At 35.1% G+C, this 16,963-nt stretch overlaps 1 protein-coding gene across 44 annotated transcripts in view; it reads right to left on the reverse strand.

Moving 5' to 3' along the window:
• PTPRD (protein tyrosine phosphatase receptor type D) overlaps positions 1 to 16,963 on the reverse strand; it is a 1,155,761-nt gene that overhangs the window by 25,837 nt on the left and 1,112,961 nt on the right. For all 44 annotated transcript variants that reach the window (XM_077790475.1, XM_077790477.1, XM_031507373.2 and 41 more), the window contains 2 exons: positions 12,136 to 12,255; positions 11,436 to 11,590 (listed from right to left, as the gene is read on the reverse strand). In XM_077790475.1, the coding sequence (XP_077646601.1) occupies positions 11,436 to 11,590; positions 12,136 to 12,255 (275 nt within the window). The remainder of the gene's footprint in view (positions 1 to 11,435; positions 11,591 to 12,135; positions 12,256 to 16,963) is intronic.

Genomic DNA, 16,963 nt, shown 5'->3' on the forward strand with positions numbered 1-16,963 from the left:
ATCCTATAGTCAATAAATAAAAGTGAAGATTACAGCAATGGAGAGAAAATAGGCTGCTTGCTACTAACAATTATTTGTTCCTTTCTTTGCAGTTAATCTGCTTTGCATTCTCAGGGTGGTATGTTTTGAGAAGTAGCTTCATACTTTTGAATATTTCTTTCTGTGCTTTTATTACATTTTCATAGAGAAGAGCTATTAGGCTACCGCTGCAAGTAACAGAAAGTCAATTGATGCTATCTGGATAACTGGAAGACCTTGAAAGTACTTGCTAGCCACTAAAATTATTCCAAATTTCAGAGTCCTCTGGACCCCTCCCTGATTCTAGGTTTTGTATTCCTATTGTGGCTAAAAACTGCTTCTTAATAGCAGCTGTCCTCAGGATTTTTTCTGGTTGGGTGTTACACTGGTGGAACAGTGATGAAGTCTGAGGTTGTCATCCAGACACAGGACTTAATCTGGTAAACACAAAGCAAAAGGAAGACATTATCACCAGGACTCTTTAGTCCACACTGGCTTTTTGTTGTTGTTGTTGTTGTTTTTGCAGTACCAAATGCAGTTCAAAGCCCTAAACAAATCTGTGTACAATTTCTCATTCCACTGCTCCCCCTTCCCCTACTCTGAAAACCTGGAAATAACCAGTAATTTAGTCCTGAACCTTGAAGCTGATACGACTTTAGTAGTAGACATATTTTTCTGGTTCTCCATCTCAAAACATCTCTCCCTTTTCAATTGAAAATGGATATACCTAGAGGATACATTCAGAGGATGAGACAAACTTGATGTTGCCACCTCTAGATTTGGTTTAAAATGAATTGATAGCAATAGAGTATTAATGCAGTGAGATGTTACACAGTATAAAACAGAGTTAAAGACACCTGAAGCTTCTTGATGAGCTCATATGAAGGCTAGTCCTGTGTTTTTTTAGATCAAGTAATGAAAAAAAATAAATACCCTTTGTAATATCTGACAATAACTGACCACTGAAGAGCTTGGTTACTGGTACTAATTAGAAAATTTCTTAACCTCTGAAATCTTTATACCGACATGAATTCTCTGTAATGCAGAAAATCAGGTTGTGAAAGGTTAATACCACTAAGAATTTCACATTTCTTAATCACAACTTTTCATTTAGAGGTTAGACAGTAATCTCTTCCTTTTTTTCCAGGATTTTGAATGTACGTGCAAAAATTGTGGGCAAGTTAAAATGGAAATCATGGGAGTTTTAGCACAGAAGTTTCAAGGTAGCTGTAAAACAAGCTTGGATAGTATTATGACTTTTTCAAAATTCAGGTGACAAAAAAATAGACATCATAATGCAGAATTTACTTGGAATAGCAGTCACTGACAAAATCTGATAATAAGTGATGAGACCTAAATTAAGTCTAAAAGTATAAAAAATGAAGAAAGATTAATATTCAGGACAGAATACTGATTGGAAAGCCTCAATGTAAAGATAACAGGACTATTTTTAAAGCTGCATTTTACTTCTAGAAATGTGGGGAGAGGATTTAAAGAGACTTTCATGCTGATTACTTTAGATAAAAATACAGCCTGCTCGAAGTTAGCCAAACACACGGGTTAGCCAAGTCAATGCAATGTGTTCCAGCATACTCTGTGTCTATGGATATTCTGGAATTTAATGTAGGTACAGCTGGGAAATCTCAGAGATACCCCTTTCCAGAATTCAGCTATTGGGTTATAAAAATATTTTCACATTTCCTGCAGATGGCTGGATTATTTTCTTCACTCATAATTTTAATTCAGAATTCATTACGGACAGCTGCTGGCTCTGATAGAACCTAATTGCTCTTTTACTAGACTCAGCTGCAAGCAGTCAGATTTCCTTTCCCTTTGTAGAATATATTATATATAAACATGGGTGGGGAGAAAAATAACCAATTAACTAAATACATATGGATAAAATGACTCACTAAGAGTGCTGATCAAATAATGTATCAAACTACAGCTTAGGTCAAAGGAAATTACAGGCCTTGTAGGACATGATAATATATATATGGAAATAATTATCAGCACCAACATATTTGTAATTTGAGATAACACATGGAAAAGGCATTGCATTTGTTAAAAAAATATTACAGACAATTATTACATTTTAATGAGGGGCAGGTTATTTCGCCCAGCAAAAAGTCATCAGTCTTCAGCAGAACTGCTCAATTGAAACCATTTGTTGGCCAAATCGAAGTCAGGCCTCATTATGTCCACTGGGAAGCTTAGAAGAAAATGTGGCACAATCGTGGAACTATTTTTACTGCCTTAACTCTTATTAAAAAAAAAAAAATCCCCAGAGAATAGTTACTTTTACTCAGACTACCCAAAAAGAGTATGTCACAAAAGGAGGGAACGGAGACAGCCAGCAAAAATGTCAACGATGTGAGAACTCCCTTCCACCTCCCTCCATATAAGAAATACTGGGATCGGTTAGAATATTTTGATGGATGAACTCAAGAAAAAGTTGTAGACATGTCAAACATGAAACAACATTAAATAACACATTTTTAACCCTTTTATCCAAAAACATTTAGTGAAATAAAGAGACACATTCAAATTAAAAGTAAATAAATATCTTCTAATGTATATTATTGAAACTTTAAAAAGGAACAAGATAGTTAATACTGCCTGGTTCTGTTCTTTGAAATGTGTGTACAATCATGAATATAAGCAAAAATGTATACAGGAGTTTCTCCAGGTATCTAAAGGAATAAAGGGTAAAATAATTGGAATCCCCACAAAGCAAGGCTAAACTAGTCACTAACTGCTTGCTGCTGGAGAGGAAACTTTACTGAAATGTTGTTGACATTGGAGTTTTGTACTTCCCCCTGAAATTTCTGACATTTGCTATTGTCAGAGACAGGATACTGGCCCAGACAGAACACTGATTCTATCTAGTAATAGCATTCCCTACGTTCCTTTACAGATTTCTGACTGCTACCAGAAACAAATCTTGTCCTATGCAGTCACAGCAGCTTTTTAGGATTTCAAAAGATAATCCAGCCCTGAGTCACACCAGTGGGGAGTATAATCCCCTGAATCACAGGCTAAGTGCCAACCAAATATGGCTTTATACACATATAACAGATTTAATCAAAGAGACCAAAAGTAGGTGGTTTTTATTATTTGAACCTGCATAACAAAATATTCCTATTACTTGTTATTTATATGTTTTTGAATTTTAATAATGTTTTCAGTGATAATTTCTGAGTTTTAATGCTTCTAAACTATAGAAGCATATACTATACATACAGCAACTGCAGTTCAGATATTAGAAAGGGCTTGTTTGCTGTGAAGAACTGGTTTCTAACTGAAGACAAAACCTGAAAGTGGATCAGCATCAGTTTGCTTGTCTTTGACACCTCATGGGGGATTTACAGATAATATAACATAGTATCTTCCTACTCTAAGAAAAAATTCTATCAGGGCAAATTTTATAGGACCCTCCACACCACCACATTAACTATGGTATGCTAGTTCTTATCATGTTCATACTCCCAGGTTTTCATAAGCAAGTGCCTAAATTGAGGAAAACAAAAATAGCTAAGCTAATAAAAACACTCTTAAGTTAAAGGGTGAGTTGGGGAATAGTATCTTTGCTACCCAGATGATTCTAACTAGTGACGCTCAAACTGGAAACAGAAAAGAAAATCAAGCTTTACCCATCCATCACTCTCTCTATCAGCATACAGATGGAGATGCTACCTCTTGTCTGTATACTCGTATGAACATAGTCCAGTAATTACATAAGAGCTCTTGCATATTCAGCATAAAATAGCCAGGGTCTTCAACTGTAAGGTTTCTGTAATCTGCATTTTCATGACCTTGAAAGTTTTTATGATGAAAATATGAAGACAAATCCAAACTCTCCTCTACTTGTAACACATTCTGTCCAGCTGTGTAATACTATTCATTACAAAATTACCAAGGAGTGTCTTGCTATACCAATTTCTTCCATTTAGCCTTTATCAACTTTTTTCTATACTCTTTCTCATTTTCCAGAAGATTCTGCAATTCCAAAAATTTATCAAAGACATAGAAACGATCCAAAATTTTCTAAATCAAGTGAATCCAGTTCCACTTACTTAAACAGAGTTCAAGCCAAGGCATACACACTGCAAGCCTCATCCTCTATATATTGAAATTAAATAACTTCTAAGGATAAAGATATGTGTAGAACTGAAACTACTTTCTCTGATTGCATGGTCTGAGTTGGTGAAACTATATAATACAGATGAAATATAAGGAAAAGCATGTACATTAACTCATTCCTATATTTTTATATTAAGAGGAACTAAATATCCTAAGTAGGATCACCAGCTAGACATCTTTTCAATATGTGATTTTTATAACAATCTTATTCCTCTCTGTTTTCTATTACTGAACAACGAATATGAGGAAAAACAATACTTATGAGATGTGAAGTGATCCACAGCTAACAGCTGAAGATTAAACAGTGTTATAGTGTTTTTGTGCATGGATGATAACCAGCACAGTTTAATACACAGGAGCAACTCAATAACTTCTGGACAAAGACATGTGGTTAAGGCAGAGAAAATTTAGAATATTTATGATATTAAAATATTTGTCTGTAGAATCTGCTTTCTATTTTTTTCCTTCTCTTCTCTGTTGCTCACTTCATAAGTTTCTCCATTCCAAACTTTCCTTTGCCTATTATAAGCAATTTAACACTTTTATCAATTTTTTTCTCTCCACATCTGGACTGATCCTTATTCTGTGGACCCCTCTTAAGTATATTCCAGCTGTGTCCTTCAATTCCATTGTTTTCTCAAACTTATTTTATTGTTGATATCACACTGCTGAACCATTTAATGGAATATGTTCCTACCTTTCTTAGTATTTCTTCTGAAATAAGATTGTAATTCTAATAGTAATTGTTATTCTAGTTTTTGGCAAGCATCTCCTTTTACTTCCCTCTACTAGTTGCTGGTTTTCACTGAGATAGTTTTCTGTTCTTGACAAACTTCTTGTTTTTTGTTTGTTCCTTTCCTGGCCCATAGTCTGACTCGGCATCCTTTTTAATATTCCTCTTCTCCTTGTTCTGTATCTTGTCTGTCATTGTCTCCCATTTTGTGTTCAGGACTACCTAAATCCCTTTAAATTAAAATGCTTTCACTGACTTTTCTTCTCTAGAGCTTTCATCTGTTCAAGGAAGTTAGGAAGGGTCCTGGATTGTTCTCAGAAGAAGGAAAGAGAAGAGATGAGGAAGATTCTAGTATTTTTCAATCTTACTTGTGTTGTTTCTGAATAGGTACTGGGGAGGTTTTTTAACCCACCGTGAAAAAGGATAGGCAGTTATCTGCAACCTACTCACTGCAAGGATTAAAAAATGAGCACTTGTAAGGCCTATGGCAAAAGAAACAGTTCAAACTACACAGAAGTGAAGTAAAGCAATCCACTGGAAAATCATTGCCTTTGATAAGTATATTTTTTTTCTTAAATATTCTATTTTTTATTCACAAACACTAAACAAGAATTCTACTTTAGGAAATAGAATATCATATGGTGTTTTGTTATTTTTTGAAAATTATCTTGTTTTTCACTCTGCTAACTGGTTATGTTAGAGTAGCCAGACACAGATTTACTGAAAATAGTCACATTCCTCCAAATATCCAAGTTTTTCTGTTAGCAATAGCAGCATTAACAGTACTTGCCAAAGCTTGAAAAAGGGTCTTAGAGATATGCCCCTTGGTGCTGGTATTAAAAGAAGGACTCAAACATATGGGATTGCACTAACATGTTAAGCTTTTAGGTAGTGTTACTGAACCAACAACTAAAGTTTCTGTGATGTTTTGAAAACATAGTGGCATAAAATTCCAAACACCCTCCAGTACTGGTTTATTGTGATCTGATTAGCACCTGTTTGCCTGCACTAATCCAACTTCAAACAAAAATGCATTTTCCCTACTATCATTAGACCACAAGTTAGTGTCTCACCAATGCAGAATCCTAGGATTTAATCCTGCATTTTTTCATTAAAGAAACAATTTTTTCTTTATCAGCTCTGCAAATTAAGGCAAGTCATGCAGAAAAACAAGTGGGATTGTGGTATTATTCAACTGCTGTGGAAAGGGACTGAAAGGGTAATCTTAAAATATAACTGTAAATTAAAAAAAACTCTATGTGCATCAACTATTTCAACCACCACAGAAAAATTTTCAGACAAGTTACTCTAAATAAGCCAATCAAGAATTGAAGACTTGTTTTATTTAAGTAAAGTATCTACAAATAGGATGGGAGTGCAAAATTTCATTTGTGGATGATTTTTTTTTTTTGCATTCATTTTTAATTTATCTGTTTTTCTCTTCAAAATTACACACAGAGAATAAGAATCATGGAACATTTACCCCAGCCTTGACCAAGGCTCTACTGAACTATCTTCCCTGGTAGATACAGACAGAAAACTTTATCTTTTTTCTTGGGAAAAAAGTATAGTGGAATTATGCATTTATGTTAAGACAACTACACAATTCATGGAAGTAGTCCTTACAAAATATCTGATTACTCAAATTAAAAAATTTGCATTTAGATTAGGCCTTGATGTTTCCCTTGGTGCTACATAATTCTTTCAGAAAGGATCTATTTTTTTTCCCATTAAAATTAACATACATGTGAATATATTTTAAATACCTTTTCCACTAAAAATCCTTCCAACTTTTCTGCACAAGTGTGCTGGTTTTGGCTGGGATTTTCTTCACAGACTTCTTGCCTCAGTTTCAGTGTGTGGTGCAGCTCAAGGAAGGTAGGGGTGCATGGAAGGTTGGGAGGAGACACAGGTGACTCAAACTGACCAAAAGGGATATTCCAGACCATATGGAATCATGCTTAAAATAGAAAGAGGGGGGGGGAAAGGAAGGAAAGGGGAGACTTTTGGAATGATGGTATTTGTCTTCCCAAGTTATCATTATGTGTGATGCAGCCCTGCTCTCATGGAAATGGCTGAACACCTGCCTGATCACTGGAAGCACTGAGTAAATGACTGAATTCCTTGTTTTGCTTTGCTTGTGTGTGCAGCTTTTGCTTTCCCTACTAAACTGCTTTTATCTCAACCTATGAGTTTTCCAGCTTTTACTGTTCTGATTCACTTCCAAATCCCACTGTATGGGAATTAGCAAGCAGTTGTGTGGGGCTTGGCTGCTGGCTAAGGTTAAACCACAACAACAAGTAAAAGCTTTGACTGGTAGAATGTCCTTATGGAATTCTCAACATGTTTTGACTTCTGTATTGGATTCAAATTCAATACTGTACAGGCATTCAAACTGTTATCAAAAGTAGATTTCTAAATGACAAAGATGCCTATTGCATATACATTAGTAATTAATAATTACCAATGTTTTGGAAATTGTGATCATGTAATTCTGTATTTCTTTTCTATTATCGCACCAATATTATTAAAAAGATTTCCATTTGCATATCTTTGACATACATTTATCAGAAATCATCAAGTTTAGTAATATAGAATGGTAGTATGTACATTCTCAGTTAATTTCACTCAATAGAACTATACTTTTTTTGTCACTCTTATGTGAATATGGGGTATTCAAGTATCTACAGGGTGGGCTCTTCAGAAGTAAGGTGTTTTCAGCTCAGACTTCTTCCCGTTGTAATTATTAAATAAATTCTTCACACATTCAAAAACCAGTTCCTAGAACAGGATATTAAAATAGCTTACCAACAAATGAAGCTTTGATACAAACTTGTCTGGGGTCACTTGTGAACTGGGTCTCCATCTACTTTGATTTTCCATTGGACATTTAGTTGTACCCCAAAACCATGGAGCAAACTAGAAAAAACATTTAATTCCTCAACATGAAATAGACTGAAAGGCAACTGCTAGTCATTATAAAGGCAGATGGGTAAAAACGCAGTAAGGAAAAGCTTGGGCTAAATCTTTCACTTGCAATATAAACCTATATATTCAGAATAAAACAGGGGTTACTCTATAAGGATTAAAACACAGACAGGTGTTCCTTGCATTCTGGTGTTCTTCACCCACACAGGGTGAGAAATAAATTCTCCCTGTACAGTTGGTAGCTTTGTTTTTCAGTTTCTATGTTTTAAAAGCTTGCAGAAAAAGGCTTCTACAGGTTCTTCAAGACTACTCTTTCTTTTCATCAAACACATTTTGAAAGGCAACTCCCATTCTGTTTATACTTCTGTAATGTGATTATTAGAATTTCTTGAGCTCTGATAGTTTGGTAGGTACTGGAAGAAATATAAAATAAGGTATTAGTGATGTCTCAGATGGCTTAAAAACTCAGATTACTCCTTCAATGAGATATTGTTGAAAAGACTGTCTAATATAGGCAAAGGATATAAGATATAGTTTTGTATTATATTGTTAGGCTCTAGTTAGAAAAGTCTTAAGTACTTTTTAAATCAGGATGATGAAAAGAGGGAATTTAATGAAAAGGGATTTAGGTAGTCCTGAACACAAAATGGGAGACAATGACAGACAAGATACAGAACAAGGAGAAGAGGAATATTAAAAAGGATGCCGAGTCAGACTATGGGCCAGGAAAGGAACAAACAAAAAACAAGAAGTTTGTCAAGAACAGAAAACTATCTCAGTGAAAACCAGCAACTAGTAGAGGGAAGTAAAAGGAGATGCTTGCCAAAAACTAGAATAACAATTACTATTAGAATTACAATCTTATTTCAGAAGAAATACTAAGAAAGGTAGGAACATATTCCATTAAATGGTTCAGCAGTGTGATATCAACAATAAAATAAGTTTGAGAAAACAATGGAATTGAAGGACACAGCTGGAATATACTTAAGAGGGGTCCACAGAATAAGGATCAGTCCAGATGTGGAGAGAAAAAAATTGATAAAAGTGTTAAATTGCTTATAATAGGCAAAGGAAAGTTTGGAATGGAGAAACTTATGAAGTGAGCAACAGAGAAGAGAAGGAAAAAAATAGAAAGCAGATTCTAATTAAAAACCAAGTAATGTACAGGGTTTGTACTTAGCTGTTTTAAATTATTTTTTATGAGCTTGAAATTTCCCCAAATGGGAAGAATTTTTATATTGCTGTATGAAAGACATATCCTTTATCCTAAAAATACTGTGGTGATGCTCTATAGTTGTTCCTCTTTTGATTTTTTAAACCAATTTAATAACCATAGAATCACAGAATAACCTGAGTTGGAAGGGACCCACAAAGATCATTGAAGTCTGACTCCTGTCCCTGCACAAGACAGCCCCAAGAAAATAATGTTGAATTTAAATATATATTTCTGAATATAATGTTCCTACAGTATGCCTGAAAAGTGACACTCACATTTACATTACTATTGTGATAAACACTTTAGTAACTTCTTGTTAGTCTATCAGTGGGATAGTAAACACATTACACTGAGGAGTTAATTAGTATATTAATAAACTTTGGACTGTTCAGAATACTTGATGCTACATGTCCAGCCTGTTTTATTAAAGAGATATAAATTTTTAAATTTTTCAGAAACCTGGTTACATTAATTCTGCTCATAGACAAATTGTTAGGAGTCAAATTTAAAATCCTTACTAAAATAATAGGATATATGAAAGTCTGTTTTTTAGAGGTGAGGTTGTATGAAGTGAATGAAATCTTAATGTCTTAAGTAACTATACATAAGGCAAGAAGCTTATATATAGCAGGTTATGCTTATTGCAGATAAATTATTGATAAATACATTAATAGGAATCTGGAATAAAATCATACTACCTAAATTGACCACCACTTTCAATGAAATCTGCATGCAAAACTAGTGACAAAGAGAAAATAATTTCCTTGTACTTAATCAGTACAACTGAGTGATAACAAACAATGCATTTTATTTCATCTTTTCCAATGACTAGCCATAAAAACTCATTTAATCTGTCTATTTTTGCATTGTGGTAATTTAGGCTATTATATTAAGAGATTTTCCAGAGTGGCAAGACTAATTTCTTCTATTCATTTTGGTTTTGATGTAGAGAATAGCATCTTCACTGTTGAGCAGCTTTGGAAGTAGTCTGTATATGGATCAAGATAAATAAAATGTATCTGAGGAAATCTAAAATACTAGACAATTAATAAAATGTTTTAAGACCCTGTGAATGCAGGGTCTTCATTCAAGGAACACTCAGAAAACTTTATGAATATATTTGTGTTGTTATTCGTAATTATTTGACATTTTTTAATCCTGGTGTTTCAATAAACATAATCTCTCTTCCGTGTCTTATGGTATTTTGTAAACAGTCTGTGTCTTTCAACATTTAAGTTCTGCTTATTTTGTTTTCTTGTTGAATTTATTTTTCCATCTTGTTTACAGGACACTCTTTCAATGATTTTAAAAGTGTTTAAATCATCAGATTCCACGTCTGGGTTATCAATATGTTAAGAAGTCAGAACTAGACATGGTGGTATGCTGTAATTACTATTCCTCAGGTTTTGGATGAAAAAAAAGCAAGACAATTTTCAAATATGCTAAGTATTTGTAACATCAGAGATTCATTTGTAATAACTCTCAGCTTTACTAATTGAAGGTATTCCAAAATTAAGTTCAGAAGAAAAAGTGATTTTAGGAACTTGCTTTGAAAAGGGCTACATGCAAGCTATACAACATATGAAAATATAGCCGTGGAATGAGGAAACATATCTTGGAGTTTATTTCCATCAGAATTGGTACATATGTTCTGATAATGTCCTTATCAACATGATTATAAAGCTTTCTCAAAGATCTGTTCAGCAAATTCCAAAGAAGCCATATCTCTTCCTCTTTGTTTTCCTTAGTCCCAACACACAAAAAGCAGCTGACTTTTTTTCTTCCAGTTTTATTAATTCATACCTTATAATGTCAGAAGAAGTATGCTACTTTGCAAAAAAGCATGGTGCATTGATTTCTCTAGAACTGGGTCCACCTTGTTCTCCAGGTACATCCATTGCATTTTCAGCTCCTCAAAGCACTAAACTGAAGATTCAACCTTGAATACAGATTCAGGTCTTACCTGACTTTATCTGTCTTAATTCTCATGTTTATTACTTTCTCACACAATATAAGTAATAATAATTTCAAAAACTGTCTCATTGCTTAAACCACACTTTTTTTCAACACTTAGGCTCTTAAATCCAATACTATCCTTTTCCTTTTTCACATCACATTCTGAATGCCATTCTGATTTGCATTCTCCCTGCAGACATTCTCTCTGGAGATCTTTTGATGTACTAAAATTAAATTAATTTTGCATAGACCAAATAAAATAATTCTAGCCTACCCAAGCTGTATGGCAGTGCCATACTCAAGTTCTTGATTTGCAATATAACCACCTTCTTCTTTGACAGACTCAGAAGTCTATTTGAAAGAAAATCATACTTTCATCTGCAATAAAACAGAAAGCAATAACCTTGATATACCATGCTTTGAAGAAACTTCTGGGCTTACCTGCAATGCACAACCATAGGTCCAGCATCAGGTGGGTTGCAAGTCTTGACTCGTCGCAAAAAAGCTAAGAATGGTGTTGGGTGTTCTGGGACACCATGGTCAGGCCAGGCAGTGAACTGGAATTGCCTCACTTCCCTTTTCTCACTTGAGCCGTTCTATGAAATTTAAAAGTTTCATGACAAAACTGATACTTGAGATGATATCAGCACTTTTTAGTGAAACAACTGCAAAAGCATATATACCAGTGAAAATTGTTTAAATATTTGGGGCCAGCAAGAAAAAGAACTCTGGCTATGGAGGAAAATCCAAATTACAGCTTCAAACAATGTAAGATCTTTTAACTGTGCTGGATACTTGTGCACCACAAGTGCCATAGACTTAGTATTCAGGTTTTTAATGGTGAGACTCTGCATTAACTTACAAAACTTCATGTTATCAGGAACATGTACTCTGCAGAAGTCTCAACATTCAGCACTGTTAGAAGGAAACAAGGAGAAGGCTAGAAAGGAGGGGAAGTGGAGAAAGAGAATAAGGAAGTAAGGGGAAAAGCCACATAGATAAGGCAGGAAGCAAAAGGAAGAAGGAGGACAAGGTGACAAGAGGGAGGCTGGTGATAGAAAGGAAGGAATGAGACATGAGGGAAAAAATTGCCAGCCTTTCAATTTAAAAGTATATAGTAAGTATATATAAGTATATATACCTTGTGAAGTGCAAATGTACGAACACAGTATGTTGCCAATTCAACAGTATCTAAAAGGGTCACTTGAATTAATCCATATGTTTCTGTGCCTCTGCTTGGCCAGTATTGATCACACTTCACCTGCAGTGAAAAACATGTTATCATTTAATACGTTTAGTGCTGAAATTTATTACCTATCTGACTGTATATCACCACAGGCTTCAAAAGTATGTGGAGATAGAGTGGCCAACTTCCCACACAAGAAATTTATTTTATCATCCACAAGAACTTCTCTTCTGTAGTAGTAGTAGATTATATAATGTCTTCCTCCATAATGGGCAAGTTCAGTAAGACAGATAATTGGAAAATGCTTACAAGAATAGATACACTGAAGAAAAAACAATTTATAGTAGCTTAAAGTATGACCTATATCTTCACTTTTCACAGTCCATAATTTAATAACAGTACTAATCACTTCAACATAGGTGGAACATTTTTAAAATATTTGCCATATTTACATTAGTCCCCAAACTTTTAAACTACTGCTTGATGTTAATATTCATTATGTATGGAAATAGGTCAGTACAAACAAGTATTTTTTTAGAAATCATTTCAGTACACTGATAAATGAAAGAGCATCACAACTATTATGTGGACTGGGAGAAAAAACATTCCGAGATCAGTTCTCATCAGAGAAGAAGCATGTAATGAAATTGGGACCACAGGCATTTAAAAAACATGGCTTGGTGGAGAGTTTATCCATCAAATTTTGAAATACATAGAACATTTAATTCAGAGGAATCTTAATTTTAAGGTACCACAGTCTAGAATGCTAAAAAAATACAATAATTCTGTGTAAGATGACACATAAGAGAATCATATTTTTGTCAGCATTGCTAAGGGTCAATAATTTTTTTCAGTTAAAAAGGGTATTTACAATGACAACTGTTAAGAAAACAGAAATGCTGAATCCCTAAACCCACCAAAAAATGTAGTACAAAGCAGTGTGGCAGTCATGTAATTTAAAACATGTTACTTTCAGTGGCTGATGGGTGAAACAGAGTTAATCTTTATTCTATTTATAGCCCTGCCTACACTACAGAAAAGAAGTTTAAACTGAGTCCAGTAATAACACATTGTTTTTTAAAATAATTGTCCTCATAAATCACTCCAAGCCAGACTCACAGGCAATTCAATGAGAATACACTAAAGGTAACAAACAACAAAAGCAGAATATTGCACAATATTTCCAGTAAAAATTGTGAATTGTTATGCTAATCCCCGACAAAAACTGATTATTTCCCCAAAACAGAAAACTAATATATGCATCTTTGAAACTCGTGTGTTCTCCAGGTTCTTCATTCTGCACTTATTGAAAAAAGACTTGGTATGCTCTCCAAGTCTCCAGACACAAATAGCTTTTGTTCACAGATCACTTTCTTTTGAGGCTCAGAGGTCACAGATCATTAATGGCTCACAAATCACAGTCTGGGAACAAGTAATCTAGATAGAGAGGAAAAAATTCTAGCCACTGAAGTAGGGGATAAGAATTCATTAGTGGCAAAGTAAAGGGAAACAATTTTTTACAGGAAATGATAATTTAATTTAGTGATATGGAATTGCAACAAAGTAAATAAAAATGTTTACTGATACTGCATTAAAAAAATGTGATTGATAGTGAAAAAATTCTCTTCTTAAGTAATTAAATAATTACTTCCTGTGACATTTACTGAAAGAGTAAGAATTGCAAATAGTTCAGAAATATCCAGTATATATTTGCAAGATTCCTAGTACTTGTCCCCTTGATCATCGTAAATCAAACTGGAAAGCAAGTTTTCAATTGAGACATTTAAATACAATTATAGTAAATCTAGCTTCACTTTATAAGTAATACAGAAAGAGTGCAAAATGTCTATATTTGTTACCTGTACTTTAAACAATCAAGTTGTAGTTTATTATTTTTTTAATTCCCATGGAATAACACATTTTTTTGTGGAAAATTTTGATGCATAATTACTGTAATTTGTAATCTTAGCAACTGCAGGTTTACTCTGACTAAAACTGGGGTAATTTTGAAGGTTTTTCAAATTAATAAAAATGATTTTTTAAATTAAGAGAGAAAAGTGTACCTGTGCCTTTGCATGCCTAAATGTTATTCTCTTCTTCACCATGCAGATCTCACATATAAATGCTTATAGAAACAGTACCAGCTTACAGAAACAATTCCTGAAAAATTAAACAGCTTGCAGTTTGCTAACAAATTTTGACCAGCTTGAAAATGACAGAAAATGTTATTTTTATTTTTATTCTGTAAGCTAATATCAAGAATTTACTCAGACTTAGAAGGGTATTTTTCAGTTAAATAAAGAAAAAATAAATGTGCACTCTCCTTTTGGTGGAAATTTTGTTTTTGTTTTTGTTTTTGTTTTTGTTTTTGTTTTTGTTTTTGTTTTTGTTTTTGTTTTTGTTTTTGTTTTTTTTAATTGTACTAATTTATCTAATATAAACTTCAGTTATGGTATAATTGAGTTATACCATATCACTTTCTATAACTGAATTATACCATATCACTTTCTGTGAGAGCTACATGATGCAGAGAATTGCTGCTGAAAGTAGACAGTAAGTGCACAATAAGAAACTTGATTTGTAGTGTAGTATATATATTATTTGAAAGTAGAAACTGATGAAAATAAGTATCAATTCTTTTAGAAAGAAAATCTGATTTCAGGTTGATGTGGATTTGACCTTCTGGAAGAGAACATGATGAATAAGTTAATTGAACTACATCTTCTGTCCCTTTTGCCTATTGATTTCTCTCAGATCAAGAGGTCGTCTTCAGAGATGTGTCCTTATGTGCCTCCTACCCTTGTTTGCTCAGTGATCATAAACCTTATATTCCCAATACTCCTAACAATTTAGAGTCCTTTATCTTCCTGAGAGATCAAACAATGTTTTCTATTGGACTTCACTGGTAGCAGAGGACCAGATAAGTTAATTGGTAAGATACTAATTTCTGAGACAGAGCTCTTTCCAAATATTTTGTTCAATGTTAAGATCCCAGTCTTCAGCTCTTGAAGTGAGAGAGGTTACATATTCTATGTTGTTTTCAGAAGACAAATCTCAACCCTCTTGAGTCATCCAAAATTTAACACTAAATGTCAAGAAGTCAATTTTGAAATGTTTTGCCAAGTGTGTTCTTGCTTTAGCTTTTTTGCCTGTGTTTAATTTCTCTGTAGTAAGAGCCATTTCTCCCTTGTTTCTGTAAATTATTTGGAAAAAAAATATTGTGGCAAAGTATGGTGGTGATAATACTAGCCCTCCCCAGAGATACAATTATGGTATTTTTATTGTCACAGTTATTTTCTAATATACCTTTGATGAGCCCTCACATCATAGTATTTTTCTATCCATGCAGTTTCCATTTTCTATCCTCATCTTTTTCTTATCCATGTAGCTCCGAGTTCCAAGGGTTGATCTTTTCCCTAGTAGACTGTATTCGCCTGCACCCAGTGAGAGTTTTTCTGTGCCACTATCAGTATATAAGAACAGCTTTCACTAGTAATTATCTATTGTTCTCTTGCCTGTGACTAAAGATGGCAAGATGAATAAAGCAGACACGAGTGTGAAATAATTCATTGGTGATTTAAGAGTGGTATTTTTAAAAGAAAAATGTAACTACGAGTACTGAAAAGCATACACTTTATCACTACTTTCACTATCTCAGAATCACAGAAACACAGAATCATTAGGTTGGAATAGACCTTAAATATCATAGAATCCAGTCCATGCCCTAACATCTCAACTAAACCATGGCACTGAGTGGCACATCCAGTCTGCTTTTAAACATAGAGATGTTTAAAACACCAGAGATGGTGGCTCCACCACCTCTCCAGGCAGACCATTCCAGAATTTTATCACCCTTTCTGTAAAAAACTTTTTCCCTATATCCAACCTATATTTCCCTTGGTGCAGCTTAGGACTGTGTCCTCTGGTTCTGTCAATTGCTGCTTGGAGAAAGAGACCAACCTCCCCCTGACCACAGCCACCTTTCAGGGAGTGTAGAGAGTGATAAGGTCACCTCTGAGTCTCTTTTTCTCCAGGCTAAACAACCCCAGCTCCCTCAGCCATTCCTCACAGGGTTTGTGTTCCAAGCCCCTCACCAGCCTTGTTGCCTCCTCTGGATGTGCTCAAGGGTCTCAACGTCCTTCCCAAACTGAGGGACCAGAACTGACACAGCACTCAAGGTGTGGCCTCACCAGTGCTGAGTTCAGGGGAAGAATGACCTCCCTGCTCCTGCTGGCCACACTATTCCTAACACAGGCCAGTATGCCCTTGGCCTTCTTGGCCACCAGGGCACACTGCTGGCTCATGTGCAGTCGGCTGCTGACCAGCACCCCCAGGTCCCTTTCTGCCTGGGCAATGTCCAGCCACACCATCCCCAGCCTGCAGGATGTGATTGTGGCCAGAATGCAGGACTTGGCACTTGGACTTGTTAAACTTAATTTTATTAGACTCTGTCCATCCATCCAACCATTCCACGTCTCCCAGCAGAACCCTCCTACCCTCCAACAGATTGACAGCTTAGTGTCATCTGCAAATTTACTAATGATTCAATCCCCTCATCCCTGTCATCAATAAAGCCATTGAACAGACCCAGTCCCAGCACAGAGCCCTGAGGGACACCACTGGTGCCTGGCCCCAGCTGGATGCAGCACTGCTCACCAGCACTCTCTGGCCCGGCCATGCAGCCAGTTCTGAACCCAGCACAGAGTGCTCCTGTCCCAGCCGTGGGCTGCAGCTTCTCCAGCAGTGTGCTGTGGGAGACAGTGCCAAAGGCCTTGCTGAAGCC

This window comes from Lonchura striata, chromosome Z, assembly GCF_046129695.1.
Source record: "Lonchura striata isolate bLonStr1 chromosome Z, bLonStr1.mat, whole genome shotgun sequence".
Taxonomy (NCBI): Eukaryota; Metazoa; Chordata; class Aves; order Passeriformes; family Estrildidae; genus Lonchura; species Lonchura striata.